At 50.6% G+C, this 14,943-nt stretch overlaps 1 protein-coding gene across 1 annotated transcript; it reads left to right on the top strand.

The window, feature by feature from the left end:
* Positions 1-5,918: 5,918 nt before the first annotated feature.
* PNPLA1 (patatin like phospholipase domain containing 1) lies at positions 5,919-13,928 on the top strand. Its single transcript, XM_064732821.1, has 8 exons — positions 5,919-6,325; positions 9,087-9,319; positions 10,328-10,393; positions 12,280-12,492; positions 12,915-12,975; positions 13,055-13,195; positions 13,451-13,544; positions 13,814-13,928. Exons 1-8 carry the CDS (start codon positions 6,124-6,126, stop codon positions 13,926-13,928), a joined length of 1,125 nt encoding a protein of 374 aa, XP_064588891.1. The 5' UTR covers positions 5,919-6,123.
* The last annotated feature ends 1,015 nt before the right edge of the window (positions 13,929-14,943 follow it).

Consider the following 14,943-nt stretch of genomic DNA (forward strand, 5'->3'; position numbering starts at 1 on the left):
TACCTGTTTGTAAGCCTTAAAACACAATGCACAGAGCTGCATTATTAAGCTTCAAACTTCCTAATATCTCGCTAGATAAACTTTTCTATAGCTTAGGGATTTATTCTAGCCAAGCATTAATACACAGACCATTGTTCTATTTGTCCTTACTTTTCTACTTTTTAAATAATTTTTCTGCTGACCAATCTCATGGCTGCTGCTTAGCTCCAATCACAGTTCTGCTGTCTCTGAGGCCTTTTGCAGCTTTCCCAAAACCCTCTGATTTTGTGGATTCCCACACTCTGCCAGCTGCAGTGCTGGTGTGGAGTGGAGGTGTCACCATGAGGGTGGCACTCAGAGCCCTTCCATCACCACGTGTTTATCTCCCACGCAGGTGAGGGAGGACGCGCGGCTGCAGCTCTTCTTCAGGGACATGTCCTACAGCTCCTTCAAGAACCTGGCTGATGCCTATGTGCAGAGGGAGCTGACAGCCAGCAGCCCCAACGTCAACCCCCAGGAGATCCAGTTTGCCTACACGGTCCATCTCACGGCCACGGTGGCGGGGATCTGCAGCCAGGCAGTGAACAGGATCATGGGCTTCGGCACCCGCTACCTGGACGATTCCTTGGCACCCTACGGCAAAATTCTGCAGGTGAGGAAGAGGAGGAGGGTGAGCCTGGGGCTGAGCTCCCAGCAGCAAGTTTGGGCAAGTTGTGGCTGCCCATCTGTGGAAGTGTTCCAGGACAGGTTGGATGGGGTTTGGAGCAACCTGGGGTAGTGGAAGGTGGCCCTGCCCATGGCAGGGGTGGAATGGATGAGCTTTAAAGGTCCCTTGTAGGCACAGAGTTTGGGGTCATTGGGAGTGGGGCTGGCCCAGCCTCATCCCCAGTGGGTGCAGCTGTGAGCAGCAGTGAGCAGCACTGACAGCACTGAGCCATGGAGTGCCCAGGTGTGCTGAGCAACCACAGAGGGAACAGAGGGCACACAGGTGCACTGCATGACCATGAGGGTGTAAAAGGTTGGGCTAAAGAACAAGAAAAGCAGATGTTTGAAGCCTTCTGACATTGTATGGTGATAGTATGTATTGTGCCTGTCTCAACTGTGATGCACTGTGACAGTCTCTTCCAATCCAAAGCATTCCATGATCCTAAGAATGTTTTCTTCTGTCTCAGCAGCAGAGAGAAAAGCTCAGGACAGACCACTGTGACAGCCCAGACTGACACCAGCTGCTGTGAGGGGCCCGTGGTGCCTGGGAAGCCAAGGATGAACGTTTGTGGTGGGAGGACAATCCCTGATGGTGACCTGGACGTGGGGTGACCTTCTGAGCGGTGGATTTAAAATCTTTTCAGGAGAACCAGCACTGTGAAATGCTTGAACCCACCTGGCTGAGGGTGAAAAGTCAGGAAATCAAACAGAGCCCACATTTCACCCTGTATTTGTATTGTAGCTCCTGCCAAGTGCTTGTGTTGAACCTCAGGGGTTGTTGCTGTTTGTGCATATGTATTTATTTACCTGCTTTTCTAAATGTTTTTGTAAATGTACAACATAATTTTTTTAGTTCCTTCTACCAGCCAAGAATCCAGTTTGAAAAAAAAAATTCTAAAACTCAAATAAATTGGTGCCTAAATGCCAGCCAGGCTTGTCTGCTGGGAGTTGTGTTGTAGATGGAATAATGTTTGCTTTGCTCCAGCTGCTGTGGGCTGCTCCTTTCCAGCCAAATTCCAAGTGGCACAGGGGACTCTGAGAGCAGATACACAGTGTTGTCCTGCCATTTTTACAATTTATGGGCCTTCCCTTTCCAGCAGAAGGAGATTTACTGTCCAGAGCAGCTTGATCTGACACCAAGAACTGGGTAAAGCTCATTCCCAAGTGGCGCAGGAGCTGTAACATCCCCAGGGACTGAGGGGATTTACAGCTGCTGGGGTCTCACCTATGAGCTCTAAGAAGATGTGAAATGCCAAAGGGATTTAAGCCCTAATCACTGGGAATGTTTCCAGCTAATCTTGGCCCAGAACTCCTAATCAGGGCCATGGATTAGGGCAGCTCTGGGCTGGGTTGGGGGGGTGCCAGGGCTCCGTGTGGAGCATCTCCTCTGCAAGGGTGGAGCTGGCCTGGGGTGAAGGAGATGAAGTTTTGGGGTTTGCATTGTGCAGGAGGGATGCTCTAGTGGGTTGAAGGTGATGGTGGTGGCAAACAAACGTGTGGGCGTGTGTGTCACTGCCACATTTGGGGTCACAATCCCCCATGGGCCACTGGTGACAGCTCAGGTTTGCCCAGCACCTCCTCTCCTGGAGGATCCGACCTTCTTGGTCCTTGTAAAACCCAAAGTAAATGAAAAAGGGGAAGCAGAGCCCTCACAGGACAGAAGCAGCCCTTCCCCACCCAGATCCACGTCCCCAGAGCCTTCAGGGCTGTTTGACAGCCACAGGATTGAGTCACCGGCTGCCGAGGGAGGGGGGACACCTTGCAGGGCTCCATCTAATTCAGCCTGGGATAATTAGAGTGTGGAAAACATTAAATCCCACTCCTGGCTCCTGCCAACAACGAGTGCAGCGTCAGCACCGCGATTCCTTTTGGCTGGGAACCAACCCAGGAGATTTTGCTGTGGGAGAGACTGAAACCGCCCTCGTGTGTTTGCAACAGCCCCGACATTCCCGTTCCCTGCCCAGACCCGTGGGCTCTGCTGGGCTGGGAGCAGGCCTGGGTGAGCTGCTGCTGCTGGGGTTGTGCTTACAGGGTCACAGGATGCCCCTGTAGCCAAATTTGTTTTGCATCTGAGCTCGTGCTGGGTTGGGATTTGCATGGAGCAGAAAAGGGCTCTGTCTCCTCATGGACTTCCCAGTGGAAAGTCAAATATCCTCTGTCCCAGAGGTTATCATCTTCCATCAGCATGTGGGATGCACCTGCCAGGTGAAACATCAGTCAGGGAAACTCCCATTCCCTTCTGTGCTATTCCCAATACCACAGCTGAACCAAACACTCCTTCTCTGCTCACTGGACCTTTTCCCACCCATCGGGGCAGCTGTGCTGGGGGAACAAGGAGCCAAACCTGCCCAGCCCCTTGCACAGGAGGCTCCTGCTCCCAAAAAACCCAACCCAGTGTGCAGGGATGCTGCTCCAGCTGGGCATAGTGGGATGAGGTGTGGAGCAGCCACCTTAGTGCAGCACCCCAGGGCTGGTGGCTTTTGGAGCCCAAGTCCCTTCCCGTGAGCTATTCCAGCACCCTGGATTAATCTCCTGGTTATAAAATTGGTACCTGGCTGCCTGTTACCACTGAAGATATTAAGAAGGTTTTAAAGAAGGGCAAGTTATTAGTCCTGGGGGTTTGAGCTGTTTCCAGCTCTCAGCATTACCTTCATCCTGCCCTAAACACCCCGTGGTGGCTTCCCTGAGCGGAGACAATCGCCTCGCACGAAATCCCCGGCTCACAGCCACCAGCCATCTGGGCATGTAGATGATCCTGCCCAGGGCAAAACCCAGCCCTGCACAGCCCCCAGCCCACCCAGGGCTCATGGGAGCTGGGAGCTTTCTCCCCAGACCACCCCAGGCTGTGGGGGATCCTGTGTCCCCAAAGCCGTCAGTCCCACTAATCCTGCTTGGAGTGCTGGGGCGGGGGCAGAGCAGCTTAGACAATCAGCCCGGCACTTAATGAGCCAATTAATGCAAAATTTGCTGTCACTAAGAGGATGATGACAAGGTTTCATCTCACGGGAGCATGGAACTGAGCCAGGCAGGATGATGCCTCCTGGATGCTGTTCTGGGCTGGGGTGCAGGGGTTGTGGGCACCTTGGCCCTCCTGGAGAAGCCCCCACGACTGAGTGCAGGACAAAGCTGTGTGTGGACAGAGGAGTGTGTTCTCACAGCTCCCATGGGATCATTTATACCTTTCCCAAACCTTGGCTGTCGCAGACATCTTTTATGAAAAATCCTTTCCTTAGGATTTTTCCTGCTGAGAAGCTGAGAGGCCTCAGGAACAAAATGTAAACAATGATTATCTGCTGCTGTGGAATGCAACAGGTTTGCATTGATTAATGTTTACATACAGGGCTTTGATTAGCCCATGTTAGTTGTTTCTAATTAATGGCCAATCACAGCCTAGCTGGCTCAGACAGAGAGTCTGAGACACAAGCATTTGTTATCATTCTTTCTTTTTCTATTCTTAGCTAGCCTTCTGAAGAAATCCTTTCTTCTATTCTTTTAGTATAGTTTTAATGTAATGTATATAATAAAATAATAAATCAGCCTTCTGAAACATGGAGTCAGATCCTCATCTGTTCCCTCATCCCAGAACCCCTGTGAGCATGGTCACACCTTGGCAGTCAGGGCTGGGCAGGGCTGAGGAGGTGCAAGGGCTGAGTGAAGCTGGAGCATCCTACAGCTCTTTATGCAGAGCCTGATGGAGTCCCTGGGGGCCTGAGGCAAACAAAAGGAGCAGTTAATGCACAGGGAACATGGGAACAACTCATTCCAGCACACAAACCGTCTGCACTTCCAGTGCCCTGGCATGTCTGGACCAGTCACAGCAACAGGTGAGAGTTTTGTCCTCCATGAACTTGCCAGTGCTGGAAGAAAATCCTTTAAATGAAGGGTTTTGCTTTTCCAAGGGCTGGAGGAGCCAGTGGCATGAATCACAGAGATCAAAGCTTTGATATCTCCAGGAGGCTGGTGCAGAGGCTGGGGTGTGTGGGAGACTCACCCAGCAAGGGGATCATGAGAAACATCAGGCACTGGAAAGACAAGAAATTAGGGGTTCCAGTAAGGCTGTGGATCTAGAAGCCCTGATTCAGGCATTTGTTCACCTCCAGGATAATCCCATTCATTATTAAATATATCTTGGGACTGGCAACCTCCTCCTGTGTGTCCTGCCATGCAGGGAGCACCAGAGACCAGCCCTGGCCATGCTGTGACATTTACCTGGGGGGTTCCAGGCAATGTCCACCTGCTGCTCCTGGTGACATTTCAACCCAGGGACATTTTGCATGTCAACGTGGGGGACTCTGCTCCAATTCCTGTCTTGAGGACACAGTCATGGCTGGAGAAGGCAGGGAAAAATGTATGAAAATTTGGGGTGAAACAGCACTGCAAAGGTGGTATCAGGATGCTGGGACCATGCTGGCCAGGCTGGTGCATGGACACAGGGAAGGAGAGCCTTGCTCCTTACCCACATGTTGTGTTGTATACACAGCCCTTATTCTAACCCACGGAATGTTTCCTCTCAGTGAGCAGCTCTATGGATTTGGACAACAGAAACGACACAATATTTACCAGTACTTAATAAATACATCTGTTAAAATGGCAATTTTGGTTCTGTATGTTGGCAGCAGCATTGGATCATTAGAAAAGACAAGAAATCTATGGCAATTCTCCCTGGTTTTATAACTATCCCCCAGGCAATGCAGACAGTTTGAAGGCAGCTTGATTCTGGTTGAATAACCACAGGTTTGGGCGAGGTGATGCTGCTGTAGGGTGTTATTGAGAGGGGAGAGAAAAGCAAATCCAGGTCTTTGGTTTTTTCCTGATGCAAACAATATCCAAGGGTCAGGCAAAACCCTTCCAACAGGGAGCAAAGTTAAGGAATATTTCCAAACCTAACCCAACGTAACGCCCAGCATCCACCCCTTGTGTAACACCCTCTGGCTTTAAGTGTCTTATACAAGCCTTTACTCACTCAGTACTGAGCTGTGCCTAAGCTGGGATTGATGGAGAATCCAATTTAGGAAAACACCCTTTGATGAAGAAAGGATAAAGCAAAGAGGAATTTTTGCACGGATGTTCCCAAGTGTGACAGGCACAGCAACACCAGGATCCTCTCTGGGAGGACTCCTGGGGCACTGCAGACCTGTTGGCATGAGAGGGGAGCCCTGATACAGCCCTGAACATCCGAGCTGGCTGTGTTTGAGGATTATAAGAGCTGTTTTGATCAGGGGAAAATTTCTGTTTTTAGCACAGGCAGCAATTAAAATAGCTCACGAATCTCACTGCCTCAGGGAGCTATCATAAAAGGAGGAAGAAAATCCATCTTCTGGACTCCTCTGCAGCTAGAGATGAGCCTGGAGGCAGCAGAGGAAAATACAGCCTGAGGTTCACCTGGTGATAAAGGACAACCCCAAGACCTCGAGCCAGATCTGCTGCTGTGATCCCGAGATGGCTGTGGAGGATCTCCGGGCTTCCAGCACCCCTTTCTCGCTCTCCTTTTCGGGCAGTGGCTTCCTGGCCCTGTACCAGGTTGGGGTGGTGCAGTCCCTGCTGGAGTTGGCTCCCGAGCTCCTCAAGTCTGCCTGCAAGGTCTACGGCTCCTCGGCCGGGTCCATCATCGCTGCTGCCGTCGTGTGCGGCATCGGCCTCGGTAAGAACATCCTGGCCTCGAGTCCTTCCAGGAGCTCTTCTGCTCCATGAGCCCTGGGGAGATGCCTCGGGGTGCTGGGGGGTGCTGGGGCTGCTGGAGCTCTCCTCGCTCAGCAGGCATTACAGAAAGCCAAGGTGTTGCCACCTTGACAGACAGCACGGTGCAGTTCTGGGAGGTGCGAGCTGAGAAAGCCGGTTCTGACAGCCCGTGTGTTCCCTCTCAGTGGGCAGAAATTACAGGGGAAAGTCTGGATGTACCTGGCATTCCATATCCCATATTCCACTGGCTCCTTTTCCTGCTTCTGCTGGAGGAGCAGATCCCCTGCCCTTCTGCTCTGAGGTCTGAGGCGTGCTGAGGTGTGTCCCAAAGGCAGGCTGTGCAGCCCCAGGGGCTGGATTTACCCATGTAAAACCCTCTCTTCCCTATGGATCAGGTTTCTTGGGATGTGAAGCTATGAAGGGACACAAGTGACTGTCCCACAGGTATCTATAGAGCTGGCAGCCTTGTTTGCATGCAACTTTGGCTGATCCCACTCAGCCTTCCCAGAACAATCAGAGATGCTGTGTGATTCCCAGCTCCAGGTGCATCTTTCCCTGTTGCTCCTGCAGGATATTCCTGGAAAAACAGCAGCCTGCTCCAGCCCAAAGCTGGAATTTCTCTTATTGCTGCTAAAGGGGTCTTCCTCTGACCCTCTTTCAACCATGTGGAAACAGGCCCTTTAGCAACAAGATCCTCTATGTGTAGAATTAATTCAGAGTAGTTAATCCACTTTTAATAATCACATCCTCCCATATTTCCAATTAGTGCCCATGTGTAAACAAGTGTACACAAGACTTAAGGCTCTAAAGCCTGATCCAAGTTCTGCTTCAAGCAATGGGGACATTTAGGGGGAGCAGAAGGTTTTGGGGACCAAATAATGATGGAGGAAGCTGGGAGGAAACATACAGCTCTTGAAACCTCTGGTGGATGCAGGAACTGTTCTTCTGCAGCTAAAAATAATTCAAAACATTGGCAAATATGTTTAGACAAGGCAGAAAGGAACATTTCTGCCCACGTGGGGATGAACTCCTCCACAAGTAAGCAAGGGCCCCAAAATTTCTGGTTCCTCCTGCTGCTGTAATAGATGGAGCTGGGGCTGTCCAGCAGTAAAAATACATTCAGCAGCTGCTCTTGCCGGGGGCACCAGTTCTGAACTGGGCATCTGCTTTCCTGGAGGTGGAAGGCAGCTTCCACTTAGAGGGACTGAGATGATCTTGTGCCCAAAATATCTTCCCCAGAGGAAGAAAAGACCCTTTGGACAGTGATAACTCTGGTCAGATTTCTAACAAGGAAAATGAATGTGGCACAAGCTCTGTCATAGTCATAATGAGGATGACTGGGTCAGAAAGGTGAAAGGTGTGTTTGGTGTCCCACAGTGGCTGCAGTCAGGTGCCTGTCCTCTGCCCCAGGCTGCCTGAGGAGCTCTGAGCTCCCAGAGCCAGGCTGTCCTCTGTGACCCCGCCAGCCACCTCGTGGGGACATGCTTGTCACCCAGCTGGTGCAGGCAGGGACAGTCACATTGCTGCCAGACTCATCCTTCACTCACTCTGCAAACCTGGGCTTGGCTCTCACCTCTTACCCAGCAGTTTTTGTGGGCAGTTTTTCCATGTTTTCCCCTATTTCCAGGACACAGAGCAGGCAGACAGAGACCTGGGCATGCCCCACATCCCTGGAGGTCTGGCTCTTTCAGCATCCCCTCTGTGCAAACCTGCCCAGCGTTAATCGTGGCCCCGTGTGGCCTCAGCATCTGCTCTAACACACATAACCCCTCTTAACGCCTGTGTGGCTCCAGTTGCCCTCAGGACACTGCACCTAATCCGTCTGTCCGTCCACACAATCCCACGAGACCGCACGGAAACCTCTGTCCCTGCAAAGCCTTGGTGCTGAGCCAGGCCCGTGGCCTCGTGCTGGTGCAGGGTCCCACCCTGGGTGCAAGGACAATTCTTTGCAGCTTTGGTGCTGGACAAGCTGTCACTGCAAGGGTTTAACCCTGCAGGTGGGGTGTTCCCCCAGGTGAGACCTCCATGTCAGCAAAGGAACTAAATTCCCTCTATGGGATCAGGCTGCCTGCAGGGTTTGCTGCACTCCTCTTTCTCTCCATCACTTTAAAACCTGGAGTCTCCTGAGCCCTCAGCTGGGGCTCCAGGGTTCTGCACCTTTAACCCAGCTCCTGGGATGTGCAGACACATGTCATGGCTATTAACACCTTCCCTGAGCTCAGGTGAGTTAGGAATCCCAGCAATGTGGAGCCAGGACACCTGGCTTGCAGGAAAGCCCTGAGCAGAAGAGGTGCCCCTCATCCTCACCCAGGAGCCAGCCCAGCTCCCTTGTAAAGCTGGGGCTGCCCATGTGGAAAACTGGAGGTGGAGAGCAGGAATTTGTTGTGCAAGTCACGTTGTCATGGATAAATCAGTGTCCCCCTTCCTGGGGCTCTCTGGAGCCTTTCCCTAATCCTGACCAGGAACATCTTGAGGCCCCATCTCTGGTGCAGGTGGGGATTTCACCAGTGGGGTCACACAAAGACATGATGTCCTTTGAGGACATTATGGGGATCATGCTCCACTTTCTGCCCTGCCTCAACATCCCCCACTGTAGCAGCACTATCATCCTGGGGTAACACAGAGGGGCTGCAAGAAGCTTTATTTGTGAGGAGTGTTAAAAATAGGATTTAAAATATAACTGTTAGTGCAGCAGGCATATTGACCTTCTCATCTTCTTTCAGATGACCTCAAGGAGTTTTTCTTTGCAATGGCAGCAGAAGTCAGGAAAACCATCCTGGGCCCCCTCTCTCCCAAGTGCAGCTTGCTGGCCAATCTCAAGACTGTCCTGCAGCGGATGCTGCCGGAGGATTCCTACCTGCTGGCCTCAGGGAGGCTGCACATCTCCCTGACACGGGTGGTGGACGGCCAGAACGTCATGGCCTCGGAGTTCAGCTCCAAGGAGGAGCTCATTCAGGTACACAGACCTGAATATGGACATGTCCCAAGTGCTGGCGGCTTTAACTGCACTTTTTCTACCTGAGATGGGGAGAGATTCAGGAGGCTCTGCCACAGCTGTGGTACCACCACAATGGGCTCCATGAGCCTGGGGAGGAAGGTTTGAGTTCCAGGATCAGATGGAACAAATCATGCTAAAAAAAGCAGCAGGTTTGTTTGCAGCCTCGCAGAGCTGATGTTGGGGCTCTGGTAGTGACTTCGCAGAGCCCTGTCAGTGCTGATGTGACCTCTCAGCTCTCCCTGCAGGTCTCTCCTCAGCCATCTGGCAATGGTTTTCTTGTTGCCTCAGCACTTTCCTGGGAGGAAAGAGCTGGACAAAGCTGCTGCTGAACAACAAGCAGCTCATTAACCAGTAAATTATCTGCTAGGGGGGAGAATCCCAGGGTAAAGTCCTAACAGAGTTGACCCTGAGGTCCTGGGCCCCTCGTCCCAGGGGGACAGTAGAGGATGCAGCACCATGGAGATGTTGAAGTTCACCCCATGGTGCCTCCTCTAGGTAGCCCAAGAGCCTGGGGTGCTTATTCCCAACTGATGAGATTGGGTGAGAAATGATTCCAAATGTCCCAGAAGTGGCTTTACCACTGACAAATCTCATCAGGGTGAGGATACCTTGTGAGGGTGTCTTGGTTTTGTCCAAAAACCTGCAAAGATGGAAATTGGCCCCAAAGCTTCAGCTTGCCACCATCAAAGGGCAGTGTTGGACACAGACATGTAGATTTACAACTATTAATTCTGGCAGCTATAAAATTTTAAAAATGCAGTGTTGTGCCCTGCTCTAGAGAAGTGTTTCCACTTCAGTGAAATCAGATGTGGCCTTTCTTGCCACAGTCCCCAGCAAAGTCCAGGTGGCACCAACAGCCTGGTTCCAGATTTTGTCAAGGCTGAATTTTCAGGCACCACGTCAACAGCTTTTGCGTAGAATAACTTTGACAGGAACATTGACTTCTGCAATCCCTCTCCTCCCCAGGCTCTCCTCTGCAGCTGCTTTCTTCCAATTTACTGCGGATTCATCCCTCCATCCTACCGAGGAGTGGTGAGTGATATTTCCCCTAAAACACACACTCCCAGCAGGGTGTTCTTGATTTGAACTTTACACTCCTCTGTAAAGGAGGAATATACAGAACAGGGAGGGATAGGTGTGTCCAGGCTTTTCCTTTAGTTGATGGAGGATCATGAAGCCCATCAGCTTATTCTTCACCACATCCTAAGATGACAGCTGGGTGGAACTGCCATCTGGAAAGCCCTCTCCTGCTTTGCCCATGGACAGAGCGTGGATGACCTTGCAGATCTCTGAGTGAGATAAGAGGACGCCCACAGTGGGGACTTTGAGACACAATCCAGTTATCCTGGGCAGGGCCTGGCTGCAGGGCAGGTTCATCCCTCGGCTCAGGTGCTGACTTGCACAGCTGAGACATCCAGAGTTCGTGGGAGGATCCTCCCCCAGCCCTGAGCATTTCCCTGCTCTGCCTGTCTGAGGGAGCGAAGGAGGAGCTCAGCAGTGTTTTCTGGGCAACCTGTGCAGGGCTTCACCATCCTCACCGGAAAAGATATCTCCCCAATATTCCATTTAACCCTAATGGCAGTGAGAAGCCATTGCCCCTTGTCCTGTCACTTCAACTCTCTTGAAGCCCCTTTGGGGTCTCTGAGGTCCCTGGAAATGTTCAAGGCCAGGTTGGACATGGCTTGGAGCAACCTGGGATAGTGGAAGGTGTCCCTGCCCATTGCAGGGGGTGGAATGAAATGAGCTTTAAGGTGCCGTCCAACCCAACACATCCCCAGGTCTGTGATTGCTCTGTGAGGCCTCTCTGTTGTTATTTCAACAACATTTAATTCCATCAGCTGCAACTTCCAATCCCACTGAGGGAGGTGGTAAATCCAGATTCCTTTTGGAATAGAGCAATTGACATTTTCCTTGCCCAGTATGTAATACCTCATGAATCTGCAGGCAGTTATTAAACATGAGGGCCCTGCTGCTCGAGCTCAGGACTTGAAAAGTTATACAACACTGTGCATTCAGTGATGTCTGAATTGGCTCTTGACTGCCAAAAACTGTTGTACAAAGCTTTGTGAATGAAAATAATTATATTTCCATTTTAATAACTGCTGTGGATTGCAGACCTGGTTGAGGAGCTGGCTGGGTGCCACAGGCAGGGCAGGGGAAGGAGCTGGCAAAGGCATAAAGAGCACAGGTGGGACACGATGCTGTTGGAAGTGGGAAGGGAGGACAAGCTGGGATGGGCTCAAGACAGGAGTGTCACCTGTGCAGCTGCTGGCTCCCAACTCAGTGACACTGCAAAGGCCCCCAGAGCAAACCCTGCCTCTGTGGTGATGTTCACAGGGGTCCCAGGATGAGATGAGAATCTTGACTCCGTGTTTCAGAAAGCTGATTTACTATTTTATGATATATATTATATTAAAGGAAATTATGTATATATGATATATGATATATACATATAGATATATTACGTTACATTACGTTATGTTACGTTACATTTCATTACATTATATATATCATATCATATCATATCATATCATATTATATTATATTATATTATATTATATTATATTATATTATATTATATTATATTATATTATATTATATTATATTATAGTTTTGGTGTAAAAACTATACCAAAAGAATACAAGAAAATATTTCATCAGAAGGCCAACAAAGGAAAAGAATGGAATGATAATAAAATTTTGTGACTGACCAGAGAGTCCGAGACAGCTGACGGTGACTGGCCATTAATTAGAAACAACCACATGAGACCAATCACAGATGCACCTGTTGCATTCCACAGCAGCAGATAATCATTGCTTACATTTTGTTCCTGAGGCCTCTCAGCTTCTCAGGAGAAAAATCCTAAGGAAAGGATTTTTCATAAAACATGTCTGTGAGATCCCTGTGCTCCTCCCCAGCGCTACGTGGACGGAGGTTTCACTGGCCTGCAGCCCGTGTCCAGCCTGGAGGAGCCCGTGATCACCGTGTCCCCGTTCACCGGCGAGCTGGACATCTGCCCCCGCGACTGCCCCGCCATCTTCTTCTGCTTCCAGATCTTCAACGGCAGCATCCAGATCTCCATAGAGAACCTGTGCAGGATCAGCTATGCTCTCTTTCCACCCAGCACCATGGTGAGACCACCAGGGCTTCTCCCAGCTTAGTTGTGGTGAAAAGATTAATGCTGCTCCTGCCTGCTCAAGATTTAAGGTTCAGCTCAATCTCCACTGTTAATTAATGGTATTTCAAAGGGAGAGGGTAGCACCCATTGTTTTTGCAGTACATTTTGGGGAAGGGACACTGATGATGGGTGGCCAGCTTGGGATGGAGTCCACAACCTGCAAAGGACCAGAAAAAAACAGGTGATCTCTAAGGTCCCTTCCAACCCAAACCATTCTGTGTTTCTCTTACTGGTGCTGTGGTGGTTGGAAACCAACCAGTGCTTGCTGCCTTCCCAAATGAGCCATCCCAGCCCTCCACAGTCAAACAGCTTTGGATAGATCCTGTTGTACTGGGGTCAGGGCTCTTTAATAACCTCAAGTGTTTCTCCTTGCAGGTCTTGAACGACATTTTCTCCCAGGGCTACCAGGACACAGCCCTTTTCCTGTACAGGAACAGTAAGTGGCACGCCAGGACCCAAGGGGCACCTTGGTGTGACACAGACAAACACCAATCCCTTCTCTCTGTATCTCCCAGATGCCTTTGGCTTTAACTACTTTGATGGCAATTTCCGCTTCGGCAGCACCTGTGGGAAGAATGACTCTGCAAAATCCAATGGGACACACTCCGGCCTGAGCAAAAGGGTCCCTCAGTGCCTGACCCCTTACTTCCTGCCAGGTAGAGGATTTGGGGTGCTCAGGTTGGGTTTAGGGCTGCTGCAGCCTTCAAGAGCAGCAGTGTTATATTTAAGACATTACTGAGTTATTTATTAAATATTTCTATTGCAAAGAGACACTGTAAGAGTGACTCCAGCTGGACTTTGGCCTGGGCTTCATTACCTACCTAAGCTGGGCAAGAGGAGTTATTGCATTTATTTAACTGTTTGTAATTACTGGAATTTATTTCCTTCTGTGCTGTCATTCCTGGGTGCAGGCTTGTGGAAGAAGGAGCAGGTGAATGGACTGCAGGACCCACTGGCGAAGGTCCTGCTGCAGCCATACAGGCTCCCAGCCTTGTTCAGGAAGGGGTAAGAACATCCCAACAGGGGCATGAGGGAATGACACACAAACCAGGGGCTGTGCCTTTAGCAGTGGTGGGACAGCTGAAGGGACACATGGAGGGATTTGGTGTTTCCTGAAGGCAAGATCCAAGGGAGAGCGGGTGGGGCTGGCAGGAATGCCACAGCATCTCTTGGTTATGGAAAAGATTATTACAGTGTGCATTTACTATGAATGCCCTCCCCTTTTGCTGCCTTCAGCCATCATTAAACTCAGCCCATGTACTTTGCTTTTGCAGGGTGAAGAAGGTGTGGGGGCTGCTGGAAGGTGTCAGGTCCCTGGTACAACGACTCCACAAGCTCCTCCAAACCTTGGTGCCTGGTTTGCCTAAGACATCTGTGGACAGGAGGTGAGGGGCTGGGGGGCTGCAGACCCTCAGCATAAAGAGAGAAGGGTGCAGAGCAGGGAGACTTTGGGAATCTCACCCACTGGGTCACTGATGGTGAGTGTGGCTAAAAACTCCAAATCTGGAGTAGCCCACATTAAAAGTAGCTATTTTTTTTATCCCTGTGATATTATTTTGATATTTCAAAGAAGCTACAAACCAGCTTAGTGCCGCCTCCCAACTGCAATACATTTGTGTTGAGCTGGGCTCTGTCCTGGCAGGACACCAGGCACATTCACCAAGATCTTGAGAGATGTTCTGGCACTAAGCTCTCAGGGATTTAAAGCATATCCTCCCAAAATCCGCTTGCAAGTTCCCTCCTGTGCAGCCGCCCAAGAGACTCAGAATGATTTTGCCCTGAGGCAGCTGCAAACTCCTCAGCTGTGAGAAAATCCTTTGGAGTCAAACATTCCTGGCGGCTGCTTATCCCTGTCAGTAGCTCGACCCTGCCTCAGCTCTCACCTTGTTCCCACAGGTAACAAGGATTGTCCAGCGGTGCCCTGGGGGTCTGAAGCGCTGCCTTGGAATATGGTGGGCAACACCAGCACGGCTGCTGGTTCTCGAGGGAATTTTCATGGAGTATTTCTTTCTTCAGAACCTGTCTGGCTCTATCTGCAGTGCTGCCACTGCAGTGCCCCTGCTCTGGCCTCACCTGCTTTTCCATGAGGGCGAAGAAAAAGCTCCAGTGCTGCTCCTGTGACCCACCCCAGGCTGCAGGGGCCATGGGGCAGCTTCACCTGCAGACCTCACAGCCCAGTCCTTTCCCTGCCCACTCCATCTCCTCTCCACCAGCAGCATCTCCTCCATGCTTTAATGCAGATTACAGGGCGGGCAGTTGCCAGGAAATGCCATGTTTTTAGTGTTTTCCTCACACTGAAAAACTTCAAGAGAGATTCCTCAGAGAGAGAGAAAAGCCTTAGGGAGCACCATACTGGGCAGGAATTAATTTTTCTACAGTTCCCTTAGGTTTTTTTTACCAATTA

Source organism: Zonotrichia leucophrys, chromosome 26 (genome assembly GCF_028769735.1).
Source record: "Zonotrichia leucophrys gambelii isolate GWCS_2022_RI chromosome 26, RI_Zleu_2.0, whole genome shotgun sequence".
In the NCBI taxonomy this organism is placed as follows: Eukaryota; Metazoa; Chordata; class Aves; order Passeriformes; family Passerellidae; genus Zonotrichia; species Zonotrichia leucophrys.

Bases quoted from the DNA above. Each gene is read 5' to 3' on its own strand.
- PNPLA1 (XM_064732821.1), top strand. From the start codon at position 6,124: ATGGCTGTGGAGGATCTCCGGGCTTCCAGCACCCCTTTCTCGCTCTCC. The intron at 9,320-10,327 runs GTACACAGACCT...TCTCCTCCCCAG, and splicing joins CCAAGGAGGAGCTCATTCAG to GCTCTCCTCTGCAGCTGCTT. The intron at 10,394-12,279 runs GTGAGTGATATT...GCTCCTCCCCAG, and splicing joins CTCCATCCTACCGAGGAGTG to CGCTACGTGGACGGAGGTTT.